Raw genomic sequence first — 15793 nt, 5'->3', positions numbered from 1 at the left:
GGAATTTGGCATACAAATGGAAAAATCTCCCTTACAGCTGCCGACCAGAAAAGAGTTCAAACCTGCAACCCTTGTGCATGCAGGAGCCTAGCTGAAGGTGTGAAAAGTGACCTCTGACTCTGCAGAAGATGTGCCAAGCCCCAAGTACAAAGGATGAGTTCGAACGATACATGAGCCCCTGATCTCAATTTTAAAAGTTTGTTACTTTTAGGAACTTTTACAACCGATTGGCTCTGCCATTGCTTGCACAAGCATTCAGAAAGTTGGGCACTTGTTAGAATAACTTGGAACTCTTCATTGGACCCCAGAAGCCCAACACTAATTTTCCCCTCTAACGGTTTCAGAGGCCACCCTCTACCTGCCCTCCCCAATCCAGGAGTCGCACAATAAACTGTTTAATGTTCAGCCTTATTTCAGATTCTTATCATGCCGCTTAGATGCCGCCTCCTGTGCCACCAATAAGCCAAGAACCAGGCAGGTGTACAGAAAATATATTTGAATTATAGGTAATGAGGTTCGCATTAAGACTGCACACACCACCTTATCTGTGGCTCACAAACTTGTTTATACATATCACACAAGTTCATTTGGAAAACACAAATCACAATACTCTACACAGATATCAATTGGAGGATTAATCGACACTGGTCCATGAACAAAATCAATTTACATATGCAGTGCTGTGCAATTTTGATTTTTCCTGCACGCTTAATAAGCCTAGCAATTATGTTTACAGATTTGTTCAAATGCATATGCAATTAGATCACCCAAAATGTTGCTTCAAAATAAATACCGGGTGACTAACTTTAAAGCAAGACCTGCATCACATTATCAGTGTTGGATACATGAGGTCTCACTTTTGCAAAGCCCTCCCCACCCCCGCAAACTCCAAAAACCCAAGTATCAATTGCATGCAGAACCCTTCTATTCATAGGCCAGACCGAGGGCGTGGGGCCACTTTAGAAGTTTGGTTTTCAGACCCCCCTCACTTAAAGGCCCATGTTGGGGAAGTTGGACTGTTGGAGATTTTTTTACTTTGGGGACAAGGACACCCACTTTAAAGAAGTCGTGGACAACAGGAAAAAATTACATTAGTGTACAGTTTACAGCATACACTGGGAATTACCTTTAATTTTGCTTGTTAACAAAAATAGACAAATATGCAGCGCCCCCCCCCCCCCCCGTTCCACATTAATGGAAAATAACCCACCAATGAAAGGGAATAAGTTAATTGGATCCCCATGCTGACCGTTTGTTAGACAATGTACTTTTGAAAATCTCTGGGCTTGGCACTCTGGGACTGAGCAGAGTTTGTAGGGAAAAACGGGATTCAAGCCAGCACTTGAATCTCACAGCACTTCTCTTTGGCTCCAGTGAAGAATCACAGCCTCTGCTTTCTAGTCTCCCCAGCAATAGAAATCGGCACTTTTCCAATTTTGCCCCAGATGAAATTTCCGTTCTTCTTTGGTAATATTTTTGCAGCTCTTTCTTAGTCATACAGTTAAGGGGGGCAGGGAGGGTGGTATTTGCTGCTTTTGATCCCTACAAATAGGCAAATACTCTGGAAGAAAAATGGTGAGTAAAAATACTCAACAGAAAATAGGAAATGGGCATGTAGGACCTTGTGTTTCTGCTTTCACTCACCCAGCTATATGAATGTTTGGACGAATGGTGCATGTAGTACCACAGGAAGAAACTATTATAACTGCCTGATTGGAAGACGTAAACCTGCATCTCTTCATATAAATGAATAAATAGTTGCAAAGAAATAATTATTACCAAAAAGTTGTTTTTCACTGAACTGTTTTAATCTTCTTTAAAATACTCCTATTGGGAATAAGTTACATTTATACTCCCAAAAAAAATATACTCCCACTTTCAAATCTTATCTGGAGAACTGCTCATAGTGCATTCACTCTATATACCAGGGATCACACAATCCAGATTTAAATATTGTGCAGTACCTTGCAAGAATTATCACAAATTTGATTGGTCCTTCACTCAGCGCCCCACCCTAGAAAATGCCCCCCACACCTGCCCGCCTCCCCCCCTGCCGACAGATGGGTCCCTGAGGTGGTGACATTTAAATTATGAAAATAATGCCGGGAGGTGGCAAATCCACTGTCTAGAATGACATTTGTTTGTTACTTTGCAAGGTTTCACCTAAAAGGGTCCCTACATGGTAATTGTCTTTATTTTACATGTAATCCTTATGTATATATTTCTGTGATCCTCATCGTGACAAATCTGTGGGTCTCATGCCCGCACCATGTTGCATGCGCAATTGGTGGATTTTTCCTAATTACATGAAACCGATAGCAGTGATAATGATCAAACGTTACCACCGTTTTGTTTAGCCACTATTGTACCAAGCTTCAGATTCTTCCCACTTTTTGGGTGGGGAGCTGCAATTGCGTTATGGATCGGTACAAAATTAGCTTAAAAATAACAGCTTCCACAAATCTAACTATAACCATTCATCAATTGCTAAATAAAATCACATGTCCAATGTAGGTTGATGGCCACATTCATATTATATTCAGTTTCACTTCAAAAACAGTCTAGCTCTTCGATTTCCTTGATGCCTTTTAATACAGAACCTGTTAGGCAGCAATGTTGACACTGTCTGCAGTAAATCCTCTGGCCTTTTTGTACTTTGAAAGTTAATGGGCTTCTGGTTGTCAATAATTGGGATGCATAGCCCACACTGAGATCTCCCATTGCAGGTGGATCCAGGCCGGCCCTGTGATGTCCTAATGTCCTGAGGCCATGCTAACATTTAGCATTCTGTCAGTTCAGCTACCCTTAATTGCATCCCCTGTTTGCACAGAGCCCCCATACATTCCATTCACGCACTGGCTGGGCCATTTGCCATGCAAAGAAATGAGCATTCAGAGACGACCGATCTGGCAATGGGGGAAGTTTGTTTGGAACACCATTAAGGGCAGGCCACACTGACCAGAATGCTGTACTACGTTTGTCACTATCTTTAAGCATGAATCCTTTCTAATATGTTAATTTGGCAGCTGGACACTGTTCTGTTACTTTACAGTTGCAAAACATACACACTTCAGAAAGTTTCAATTTTTGGCCATTGATTTGCACACAGATATTTTTTATTAATGTTGGAAACTTTAAGGCAGGGCTTATGTATTGGAAGGTGGGCCTTGTGTCGCTTTTGGCTTTAATACCCCCCCGGCCAGGTCCCCTCTGTTCACAGCATTTCAATGTGTGGCAGTTTCAGTGAAATGCATGCTTCATTTATCTCAGCCAGCAATGTTATGTGCCTTTCTAATCTTCACTCTTATATTTCTTTTCAGCATTATCTGGATTTCAAATGCAGAAAGACGCACACTTTCCTTAAGCCATTATTCCTTGTGTCTTGCTGAGGATGACACACTGGTTCATTCACCAGGCCCTTTCACTGTATTGCAGTTTATTTTAGTCCTGTTATTTTCTTTAGTGTGCCTGTCCTTTCGATGCAATGTCTCTGGCAGCAGAGGTCTACTTGGCCTTTCATGAAAGGCCGTCATTTAACACCACACCCACAAACTCTGTGGAGCTTTGAACATTTGGGCACACGGCCCCATACATCTTGGAAATCGACTTCTAAAGTTAATATGGGGACTCTGTGGACCTGTAGTGCTGCATACTAATACTTTCATTTGTAGGGGTTTATGTAATTTGCCCTACTCCAGTGTTTATGTGGATCTTGTATGTAGTGTGTGCTATTACATGCTAGTTTTTCATAGTGTTATATGGCATAAATGAATGATTCTGATGCTTGTGAATCTGCTTAGAATCACCTGCTGTGCATATAATCCGACATCTAGTGGTAATCGCGTGTATTGCATCTTTCTTTCAAAGATCAAAAGGGGACGTCGACATGGGCGTGACTAACGCTATCCCTAACGTGACGTGTAGTGTACCCAAAATCCCTAAAGCATCGAGGTCCCTCAGATTGTTTTTTTTTTTCCATCCACCTAGTTGGTCGCCTTATGCTGAGCTCGCAAGAATTAATATTGCTCAATAGTGTTTGTCCCACGGTCTACAGTCGTCTAGTCTCCCGACTACTACTTTTCGATGACTGCCTCGTGGACTTCTGCTGCCGAAGACGTTCACTACGGCTCGGCTACTGGTGCACTGATACGCATGGCCTCGGCCCTCTGGCCAGGCCCTTCAGTAAGAGTGGGGCCCTGGGTTTATTATTTTTCAAGAATTCATTTCCTTTTCCCTTCCCGGTCTGGCACCCGTCTCCCTCTGCTATGGAGAGGATGCCCTTTAAATTTTGTCCATCGTGTAACAGAAAATGCCCTTGGACACCCATTGCCATTGCAATAGGGGTCTACCTCGAGACCACGATGAGCGTTATGGGAAGTCCTGCAAGATTTCATCCCAATACGTTAAAGGACAGGCTGACAAAACGGTGGGCGGCCTATGAGATGCAGGCCAAAAGTCATTCCCCATTGGTGCTGTCACTTCGGATGATGAGGAATCCATCGGCAGCCATGGCTCGAAACTGGAAGCCATAGACCTTTTGGGGAACCATCAGATTCCCAGATGCCCTTCCCTGACATACAGGCCACCGGCACTGTTATGGGGAGTTCACACCCCAGCGACCAGGGCGTGCGCACACCACCTAAACACAAACACAACCGCAAAGGCCTCCTCGACGGAAAGGTTAAAGCGCGTTACGCCAACAGGCCCGCCAAAAACTTCAACAGTGTCTTCTGAACCTAGCGGTTAGACGCCCTCCAGCAGTCTTCTCGGAATGCAACTGGGCTTTCCTCTCACAAGGGCATTGCCCTAAAACACACCGACACGGCGTGCAAGCACCTAAGGCTTCAACGTGGAGACCTGGCATTCAGCCGTCGAAAATACGCTGGAGTCTCGCAAGCTATTTCAGCAGCAGGAGAACGCAGTTGCGTCCCCTCTAGTCAAGAGTATTTGAGAACCCTCAGCCTCTCTCAAAGGCTTTATCAGGGGAAAAAAAGTTCTGCCCAGTCTTTTCCATCACCAGACCTGTCTGCATAGTCCATGTGTACTAGGCAGAAATTTGAGAAGGACAAGATGGCCCAATTTGTAGACTTCTCAGATAAATATATTACTCCCAAGGGAAGAGGACTCCTGCCCCATTCCACAAAAATTGCAGAAACTTCCCATTCCTATACAAGTCCACCAAGAGGAGGTCTTTGCTCAGAACAGGATACATGAGAGGACTATCATTTTGATGAGGATACGGCTGACCTGGACTGGGATCAGGATCAGCCAGCATATCAGGGGCCTTGGCTTTCAGCCACACATAACCCTGACATTATTTGTCTAGATCCACCTTCACCTCAACAAAGGCAGTCATCCCCTGTGGATGACCAAATGTTATTTAATGCCATTCTATAGAGCCACAGATCATTTTGATATTGCTACACGTGAGGCAGCCCCTGATTCTGCCTTTGTTGAAAATATTCTCAAGGAGAAGTCTCCCACTAGTCGAGCTATTCCATTACATAATTCAATAAACACCCAGCTCCTACATTGTCACCATCCCTCACAAGGGCAGTCAACCCTCTACTTGAACCATTAGTCTGCCCCTATGTATATACAAGGTCATGCCACAACTGACTTCCTGGTTGTTACAACCACTAGAAAGAAGGCAGGGGTTCCACTGTCCAAAGCAGAAGCTCCCCCGGATAAAGATTGCAAAACACTTTATGCCTTAGGGAAACGTATTACATCTGCTGCCTATTCTACCAGAATAGCTAAATATGACTTTCCTCACTAGTTACAGCAATGTCCAATGGGGCCTGCTCCAGGAAGGCCTTCAAGGGGTCCCAGAGCCCACGGAATCACGCCTGCTGGTGGTAGTGACTGAGGGCAGACCGTTGACCCATAATATATTGAACACTCTGGACGCCGCTGGACACTCTAGACCAGGGGACTCTACTTAAGAGACACGCCTGTCTGAAGAACTCAGGCTTCAAAACAGACTCATGCCTCTCTGATTAATACACCTGTCGAAGACTCAAACTTATTTGGCAAGCCTTCCACCAGCGGGGAGGCTCATTGTCGCTGTTCCTTTTTGTGGGCAATCTTTCTCCCATGGACAATATGGCTCTGGAAGTACACCGTGGTCCTCCGGCCAAGGCTCATGCCACAACCACAACAACCAGTACCAACAGAGGGGTCAGTATAGAGGCAGGAACTCTGTGGTGGAGGCCAGGAAGCCTCTTGGAGTAAAGTGACTTGCCGGTTCGGGTCCACTCCCATGCCTCCCTGGTCGGGGGTCGCTTGTCATTAATTCACGCTTGGGCAGGGATCACATCAGCCCAGTGGGTGTTAGAATGTTACCCATGGCTACTGCATCGATTTCACCGGCCACCTCGATACCACCCACCAAAGAGCAGTGCCTATGCACATCCTGCTGGAAGAGGTGCAGATCCTTCTGGAAAAGGGTGCGGTAGAAGTTGTCCCCATTCACCAGTTAAACAAGGGTATTTATTCAGTGTACTTCCTTGTACCCAAAAAGGATCTCCCCATGCACCCTGGATTAGACTTGCGCCCAGGTAATCCCACTGCTGCTGGGGATTACATGGCCACATTGGATATAAAAGATGCATACTCGTATTTCAATGTTGCCAGCGCACAAAGTACCCAAGGTTCAGGACACGCACTATCAATTCAAGGTTCTTCCCTTCAGCATTGCCTCAGCTCCACTTGTGTTCACGAAGGTACTGGCGGTAGTAGCTGCTCACCTGCGCAGGCAGTGCATCCTTACCTCGATGACTGGCTCATAACGGGAGATTCGTACGGAACATGCCCAACAAATACCCATAAGACAGTAGATTGCATCTTCAGCCTAGGATTCTTGATCAAAAAAAGGATCCAGTCTAGACCCCAGCCAAGTCAGTTTTTGGGGGCTCTAATTTGTACCGAAGACTGCCTCATCTTTCCCTCCAACGATGGGGTTCAAAACATGCTGTTCCAGATCCCTCACTATGTAGCCAATCACGAGATGACCGTTCGCAAAGCCAATGCGACTGTTGGGGATGATGGCCTCCTGCATCTACCTAGTTCCACATGCTTGCCTGCGCCCCATGCAAGAGTGGCTATCGAGCCAATGGTGTCAGGCCAGTGAACAATGGCACGATCTAGTGGTTGTCTCTGCAGCCCTTGATCAGTCTCTGCAGTGGTGGTCAAGGGGAAACCTTCACCACCCCACAATAGAAGCCACAGATGGCGGGGGGTGGGGAGTTCACCTCCACCAGACTGCGCACAGCATGTGGTCCCCAGCAGTAGCATCCAATCACATAAACTTGTTACTGCTAGCAGCGTTCACGGCCCTGAAGGCTTTCCAAACTCACCTCCCTGGGGTAGAGTGTTCTAATCCTCACGAACAGTACTACGGACATGTTTTAGCTAAACAAGGGGGCACTAACTCTCTAGAACTGTCCAATCTGTCCCAGAACAGATGGAAATGGGCTCTCAAACACAAGATGTTCATCTTCACGTTCTAGGGGAACTCGATCTTCTGGCGGACGTACTCGACAGACTTCCCCCTACCCATAGAGCACGAGTGGCGACTACACAAGGACATTGTACTCCACGTCTTTGCAGACTGGGCCTTCCCAGAGATCAACTTGTTTGCAACTCTGGAGAACGCACAATTCCCAGATTACGCCTCCAGGTAACCTCAGAACCGCTCCAAGGGTAGTGGTCACTGGATAACATGGCCCAGGAAATGTCTGCTTCCTAGCCCCCAAGGATTCCCCTGCTCAACAGAAAAGTGCACAAGATGCCACAAGAGCCAGTCAGGGTGATTCTGGTGGCCCTGCCAGCATTGTTTCTCCAATCTCATGGCAATGTCAGTCTCCCCTCCAAGGAAGCTGCCATGCCCATACAACATGCTGTCTCAAGACCAGGGGAAAGCACTACATCCATGCCCTCAAACTCAACTTAGCAGCCTGGCTCCTGAGGTCAGTTCAGGCACCTCCAACTCCCACAAAGATGTATGGACCTACTCGGGGAAGCACAGAAACTTATCAGGCATTGCTGCTCCAGCAAATGGAAACGCTTTGTCATCTGGTGTAATGGCAAAGTCATCAATCCTATTGAATGCACACCAAGTCATATTGTCCTGTACCTAACCCAACTGTCGGATTCAGGTCTGGTTTTCAATTCCCTAAAGGTCCACTTAGCTGCTCTTGCCACATACACCACGTTCCGGAATAAAGTTTCATGGTGGAAAATTCCAGTAATGAAAGCATTTATGGAAGGGGTAAAAAAAGCTCATCCACCGCCCCTCCCATTTCCAACCCAGCTCTGGGATCTGAACGTTGTACTTACCAGACTAATGGGGCCTCCCTTTGAACGAACCCATGCACAAGGCTAGCCTTAAAGCACTCGCCTACAAGACCACCTTCCTGGTTGCGATCACCTCGATAAGGAGTATTGGTGAACTGCAGGCCCTTTCAGTTCAGGACCCATTCGTCATGGTTCACAAAGATAAGGTGGTCCTACACACTCGCACAATTCGCACCTAATTTATTTTAAATGTTAGTGGGATACACCCAAACTGCGCCACCGAAATCTGGTCTGCACAAGTCCTGGGTTAATCCCTGTTACAGTTCTGCGGACCTGAATGCTCGCGTCGGCACCCTTTTCGCTACACGGGTGCCGATGCGAGGAATCTGGTCCACAGAACTGTAACCGGGATTAACCCGAGACTTATCGGATCACAATTCGAACAAAATGATTTAATTTGCCCTTAAAATAGGTTCTGTTTTGAGAAAGGCCCTTGAGAGGCCGAAACGCGTGTTAACCAAAGGGGCAATGAAAAAATAAAAGGTTTTGCTGACTGCAATTACAGTGCCTAAGGACATTTATTTTTAGAGCAGACCAGATTTCGGTGGCGCAGTTTGGGTGTATCCCACTAACATTGCACAGAAACCAAGGAGGGGGAGGGTTAGGGGGGGGGACTGGTCCTTCCATGAACTACCACACCAACGTGACACCATAACCAATTGGGTGGTACATTAGGGTCGCCGGCATAAGAAGCTGTACCCAGAACAAACCCCCAAAACAATACCGACATTTATTTTAAAGTTCCATGTAAACCAGTCATAGAACTGTCCACCTTTTTCCAGAACCCCACTAACGTGGCAGAAATAAGCCTCCAGACACTAGATGTGAGGAGAGCAGTTATTTATTATCTGGAAAAGACCAAGCCACTAAGAAAAACCTGTTTTTCGTTTTGCTGGTAGAGAAGGGGCCCTGTCTCTAAATCAGCTATTTCATAGTGGATCGTAAACTGCACCTCACTGCTACACTCTTGCCAAGAAATCTGCCCTTCATGCCTAGTGCACACTACTCTGGGCACAGGGGCTACCATAGTATTCATTGCTAATGTTCCTCTTGTACATTTGTAAAGCAGAAACCTGGAGTTCTGTACATTACATGCCTTTACACAACACTACTGCATAGATACACACTCTAGGTCTGATTCTCAGGTGGGACAAGCAGTGCTAAGTCATCTTTGCTGCTGTTCCTTCACACATCCCACCACCTCCTCTGGGTACTGCTCGCTAGTCTGTAGACAGCATGTGATTCTAAGCAGATTCACAAGCATAAGACCTAGATTCACATGCGCCAACCCTTCCTTCCCCTCGTGGAGTAGCGGGAACATGGACATTTTACACCTACTCTTCTGTACTCGCGAACTGAGGCTTTCTCACGGCAGAAGAAACCCAACCAGAGAGACCTCGACGCGTGAGGGGTTTTGGGTACACTACACGTCCTGTTAGGGATAGTTGATCATGTCAACGTCCCCTTTCGATCTTCGAACGAAAGGCCGTACTCCGCAATTACCACTAGGTGTCTGACTATATGCACAGCATGTGAATCTAAGCAGATACAATCCTCAGAAATGCTATTATGGCGCGTATTGTATGTCATATTTTTATAACAGATTGTCGAAGTGTGTTCTATGACTTTTCACTGTTTGCTCATTGAGGACTCCTTAGAGTTGTCACCTCCTAGAGACTTGGCCTAGACCACTCATCTAGATACGGTGAACTGGTTTGGCTACATCTCAGAGTTCTGGCATTAAACTAGGTTGGCCTTTTATACATCTGTCCAGGCAGAGTATGGAAATTCAGTCCTAACCAGGCTGTAGGATCCGAGAACCTCTTGTACATTGGCTGGTGTTCTCTTTAACCCATTATAGGGCTTCAGTGCAAAAGTGTTTGAGTAATTCTCCAGCACTATGCATCAATTGCACATTATATGCGTGTCCCTGTATTATAACTTGATCAGCTTTTCCTACCCTCTGCAGAGATTGACATCCATGATATGACTGCTCAAGTAACCAGCCCTTCTGGGAAAATCCATGATGCCCAAATCCTAGAGGGGGAGAACAACACCTACTGCATCCGCTTTGTGCCCACTGAGATGGGAGTCCACACAGTTAATGTGAAGTACAAGAGCCAACATGTGCCAGGCAGTCCATTCCAGTTCACTGTGGGGCCCTTGGGTGAAGGTGGTGCTCACAAGGTCCGCGCAGGTGGACCTGGCTTGGAAAGGGCAGAAACTGGAGTGCCAGGTACGTAGTCCATTTTGGCCAGGTTGGTAAACTGGTACAATCCCGTGTAGAAGGACAAGTCTAGGCTTGCCGAGACCCGATAAAAGCACATACTCTTGATTCTGCTCTTTCACGGTTGAACACTTGTTTGCATAGGACTAGGACACATGCACATTTTAAAACCCTTCAGACATTTTTAAAGGGTGTCTTTCTTAATGGGCTATTTTACTTTGTGCATGCGTCTTATTTGTTCTGTGCATGAAAGCGTAATTACTTTAAAGGTTTTTGGTGTGGGGTTGGATTAGTTGGATCCCAGATATGGGGGATGGTGGGAGGGTAGGTGATGAAGAGAATGGACTGCGGAAGGCTTTGCTGTTCTTGTGGAGGTGCAGGTGATACCGAATCCACAATGCTCCTCTATCGTGCCAAAGCATTCTCAGCAAAATGTCCTTCCATGAATGTGTAGACTAACATCGCAATGCTAATTCTTGTATTTAAGTTTCCTACAAAATGTAGATTTGAGACTGTGTTCATTTGTAAATCAAATCCCAGTTAACTTGCTGTGTTTGATGCCAATCTAGTTTGATACCAAGAAAAACGACTCAGCTCCGGTTTAAGACTTGATTGTTTAATTGCACAATCTGTTACAAAGCCCTTTACTTGGTTACGCGTTTCGGCTCCCACGAGCCTTTATCAAATCAGGGCCAATAATAGAACTATTTGATCCGTACGACTGTTGTCCGAAATATAATAGGGACACATCCCAACGGTAGAAAAAGCTGCCGCTCAGAAATCCCTCGCGTCGGATGCTCGAATGGTGAAGGCTTTCGGCGAGGGATTTCTGAGCGGCAGAATTTTCTACCATTGCGATTTGTCCCTATTATATTTCGGACAACAGTCGTACGGATCAAATAGTTCCATTATTGGCCCTGATTTGATAAAGGCTCGTGGGAGCCGAAACGCGTAACCAAGTAAAGGGCTTTGTCACAGATTGTGCAATTAAACAATCAAGTCTTAAACTGGCGCTGGGTCCTGGAGTTTCTTGTTTTTCCTGTTACTTTGTGGACGGTATGGGCTTAATATCCGTCCAAATCCAGTGACCTGCGACAATTGATGACAACCAATATTGCCTAATTACCTGACATTTAATAGGGATTGAAAGGAGTCGCCTGCCAGAGCAACTTTGTCAAAAATAAGCCCCACAATCTTACATTTGAAACCTAGTTTGATACCAAGTCATTGTATCCGAACACCATGCTCTCCTGCATGTTAGTATGTTTTTGCACTGTACATAGCTTTTTAGGTCAATTACACAAATGGTGCCCCACTACAGTTCCTAAAGCCCCACTCGGGCCCAAAGGGTACCCTGAAAGTACTGTTTGAAAATCATATGAAAATGGATTACCAAGTTATCCCTCCAACATAGGGCAAATTAAAAGGTATGGGCAAGGCTACGATTCATGTGGGTTGGAGGGACACCAATTCGAGCAAAGCCATGTTGGATAAGATTTTCATATTGATGATAAATCTTCCTGAGCTGTGTTAACCCTAGAACTGTATGCTTGGACTTGGTAGCTATTGTACCTTGTCCCTATGTGAAGGGGAAGCTCTTCTCTTCCCCCCCCCATCCCCCTCCTCCTAGTCTTTTACACTTTTTAGAAAAAAATATTTTTGGGTTACCTTTTTGTCCCTCCATAGTGTATGGTTGATGTTGGTTTCCAACAACTTTTGGGCTTAGGGAGGGTTGCCCCCTTAGGCTCCTCTGTTAATTTTTTTTAATGTATTTGTGTGAATTACTGTTCCCAAGTAGTAAAGGGGGATTTCACCTTATGTGGAGTGCGGGGGATGCAATGTATCCACTTTGTTACTTACCTGGTAACATTGTTTTTCCTTGCTTGAAAGGAACAACCTCCCATTTTGGGGGGTGGGAGGGGTGTTTATGTGCTGTCCTGTATGGACAGCTGTGGTGCTGGAAAAGCATTGGAGGGACAGGGCCTCCATATCCTTGTCCTTTACTGCCTTTTATCGTGTGTTCTGTCATGTTTTCTGCGCAGGCGTTCATGTGGGACTCCTCGCGGTGCAGCTCTTTTGGATTGGTGTTTAGACCCATGGGATACCCTTATGGCACCCATAGGTGGGGGTGTAACCTTGTGCCACTAGTGTGGTTTTGGGCACCTGTGTGGCCCACAGAGCAGGGTACGTGCGGGTGGCAGCTCCATGCTGAAATGACCGGTCCCCTGAGCGTCTTCCATTTTGGGATGCCCAGGCCCTGCCATTGGAAGCGGTAGATTCCTGATGGAAATAAGATGGCCCCCGTGGCCTCTTGCCTTCCATCGCCTGTGACCTTGATCTTCTCGAAGTCCCGAGAAGCCCTGACTCTGTCCATTCCCCCTGACTGGCTGTTTGGTGGAAGTTCCATATATGGTAGTTTGGGGAAGTGCCGACCAGACTGGCTGGAGCCTTCCCAAAAACCTTTTGTTGTGGGTGCGCCTGTGGGTGGGACCTGGGTGAATGGAGTGTGTGACGAATATACACTTCTTGTTGTGGATGTCTGGTTTCTGGTGTTTGACACAATGACTGAGACAGCCCTGCCCGAAACTGGTATGAATGCAGTGTGCAGTGTTGAATGGCTGGGTACTTGTCCCAATACACATTCTGTGTTGTGAGTGTCAGGATGGAGAAGAATGGCTTGAATGCACTGTGCGCCTGATTGTCTGGCTGACTGCTGAATGCCCTTCTGAGCAATTGGTTGCCTGAGTGTGACCCAGCAGAATGAATGGGAGATCAACTAGTATATCTGGGGGCCTCTCACTGCTAGAAATCGTTCAGAAGCTGAAGAGAAACTGAAGCTTGACCTTGAAGCCCTGCTGGAAGAGAAGTAGTGCTGTTGCTCTACTTCATCAATCTGAAAGCCGCTGTCTCTCAAGGACTGACCCAGAGAGGACCTGGTAAGGCGCCCTCTTGCGCTACGAGGGACCATCGTGCACCAGCTGATCTCTGCCAAAGCTCCCTGTTAGACAGTCCTACGAAAGGCTGCCGACCGGAGACGGGGGACTGCTGCGGAATCCCAAGGAGAAGCACCCAGACTGTTGTCCGTCACCGTCTACTACCACTGTCGCCAACCGGAGCCACAGTGTTCCCGTTGCCTAAGACTTTCGATTCACGGATGCGCTCATCCGCACCGCAGACCACCTTATCCCGCTGGAGAAGGCCAGGCCGTCGACGCGCGGAGGAGCATCCACCAGTGGGTTTCCTGCCACCTAAAGACCAGACGCCGATGACACTACGCCCTTGCTGGGCCACAGTTCTTCAATCTTTGCGGTCCTGAAATATCGACATCCAGGTGCCCCGCACGCCTCTTCCTTGCGGGATATCTACGGTCCGCGTCGACTAGCCCTGCTAGGAACGAAGCTGCCACTCCACCGCCGTAGTTCAACCTGTTCATTGCCGGACGTTCGACCCATGGCTCCTGTCTTAAAGGGAGTGCACTCAAGAAGGACCGTCTATTTCCTGACGAGGAACTCTACAACACCAGGTACTTTGGGGTTGCTGAACTATTGGAAAGACTCTTGTGAACAATATATGGAATGGGCTTGTAATATCTTTATTCTACAGGTTGCCCAGGTTGGGCGGGGGGGTGGGGGGGACATCTCCACACAGAACTGTAATGGTAGGGGCCAGTATTCTGCCAATTGTTCTAACCAACTGCTTTCCTCTTATGTCTATTGTTGGTTTCCTTTACAAACTGATTTTTGACATCTAACCGTATAGTTGATGCACTTTAAAGAGATCGAATAGTAATTGTGGTTCCACATAGAACTGTATAGATTTTCTATTGTACATAACTGAGTACAAAGTGACTTATCGTGATATTGTACATAACCGTGAACTTAATTATATAAAGACTGTTTTAACTAAGTGTGCAGACCTTCATTTGTGGGTGCTTGGACTACACTGTACTTGAGAACCAGCCCACATCACCTCCTGAGAAACTAGGCCCTGATTGCTCGTCCATTGCTACCAACAATGGACAATCTTGGCTGTGGTCCTATGTGCCTCTCCTCTACCATAAAGAGAAGTACAGACGCCCCCCTCCAGTCTTTACAACAGCCAGACCACCCCTTGCTGAAAAATGCTGGGAGAGAATGCAGAAGTTGTGCTGTAGTTCCTGATAAATACTCTGAACCTGCTGACAAGTCTACCAATGGAGCTGAACCCGAATAGTAAAATTAAATGACCATAGCGATTTCCAGTGATCAGAGCCTGCTGTGTAATCTGAGTCTGCTGGTACTCTTCCTTCCAAATGATCTGGGTGTCCGGAAAACACTGACCCAAAGCCCGGTGAGATCCACTAGACTCAAGAATACATGCATTTTGAGCCATTTCATGTCATGCTGCTACCTTGTAGTGCTGCAATACCCAAATACCCTCGGAACTCAAGGTATTCCGAATTGCGCTGAAACTTTGACATCCTGCTGGAACTCCAGGTTCCCCCCACTTCCCAAACCTAATGCCGTTTACTTCACCTACTATAAGAATGTTTACCAACTGGGTCTTGCTTCCCCTAACTTGCTGTATAGCCTGTCTAGAAGTCTGCCTTGGGTTTTACTTGCCTTGAATAGCTGTGTATTGTGGGTGTTATTAACCTTGGTCTGCATTTACCCTCCTACAGTATGTTTGGAGAGTTATTACTTACCTTGGGTGTTCCACTGATCTGAAAAGCAACTGTAATAGTTTGTTACAAAATTAGGTCTTGCTCACCTGGTATAACAAGGTTATCCTAAATGTAGTTGTCGGTTCGTACTGTTCCGTTAATGTGTGTTCCACTAGTCAGAAAAGTAAACTTGTAACACTGGTTTGTGCCTCCCCTGAATCTGCTTAGAGCATTTCCCAAAATGTCACAAGGTCTATTAATTACCTTGAAATACTGCTGCCTTCCTTAAGTGTAATGGGGTTTTACTGTCCCTGATTTGCTTAGTGCATTCTAAAATAGTGTTAGTACTCGTCCCTTTGTAGTTTAAGGCCCCTCCAGAAAGTAGGAGTTTTACTCACTCTGAACTGAGTTCTAAAAAATGTTGCAAGGAGTATATTTGTAATGGAGTTGGTTTGTTATGTGATTTCATAACTGAGTCACTGCATGACTGACAGTCTACTACCCTTGAAATACTGACTGTATTCAAAAAGTATATGCAACCTGGTTTTACTCCCCAAGAATAGCGG

The 15793-nt window shown here is 46.3% G+C and overlaps 1 protein-coding gene and 1 long non-coding RNA gene across 6 annotated transcripts in view; one reads left to right on the top strand and one right to left on the bottom strand.

The window, feature by feature from the left end:
- Positions 1 to 15793, bottom strand: part of LOC138580431 (uncharacterized) — a 624618-nt gene that overhangs the window by 434228 nt on the left and 174597 nt on the right. The gene's annotated exons all lie outside the window — the stretch shown is intronic.
- Positions 1 to 15793, top strand: part of LOC138580430 (filamin-A-like) — a 456077-nt gene that overhangs the window by 404133 nt on the left and 36151 nt on the right. For all 5 annotated transcript variants that reach the window (XM_069650971.1, XM_069650969.1, XM_069650970.1 and 2 more), the window contains one exon: positions 10328 to 10594. In XM_069650971.1, coding sequence (XP_069507072.1) covers positions 10328 to 10594 — 267 coding nt within the window. The remainder of the gene's footprint in view (positions 1 to 10327; positions 10595 to 15793) is intronic.

The sequence above is a fragment of the Ambystoma mexicanum genome, chromosome 3p (genome assembly GCF_040938575.1).
Source record: "Ambystoma mexicanum isolate Mex_15411 chromosome 3p, UKY_AmexF1_1, whole genome shotgun sequence".
Taxonomy (NCBI): Eukaryota; Metazoa; Chordata; class Amphibia; order Caudata; family Ambystomatidae; genus Ambystoma; species Ambystoma mexicanum.
This window is presented reverse-complemented; position numbering and strand designations above follow the sequence as displayed.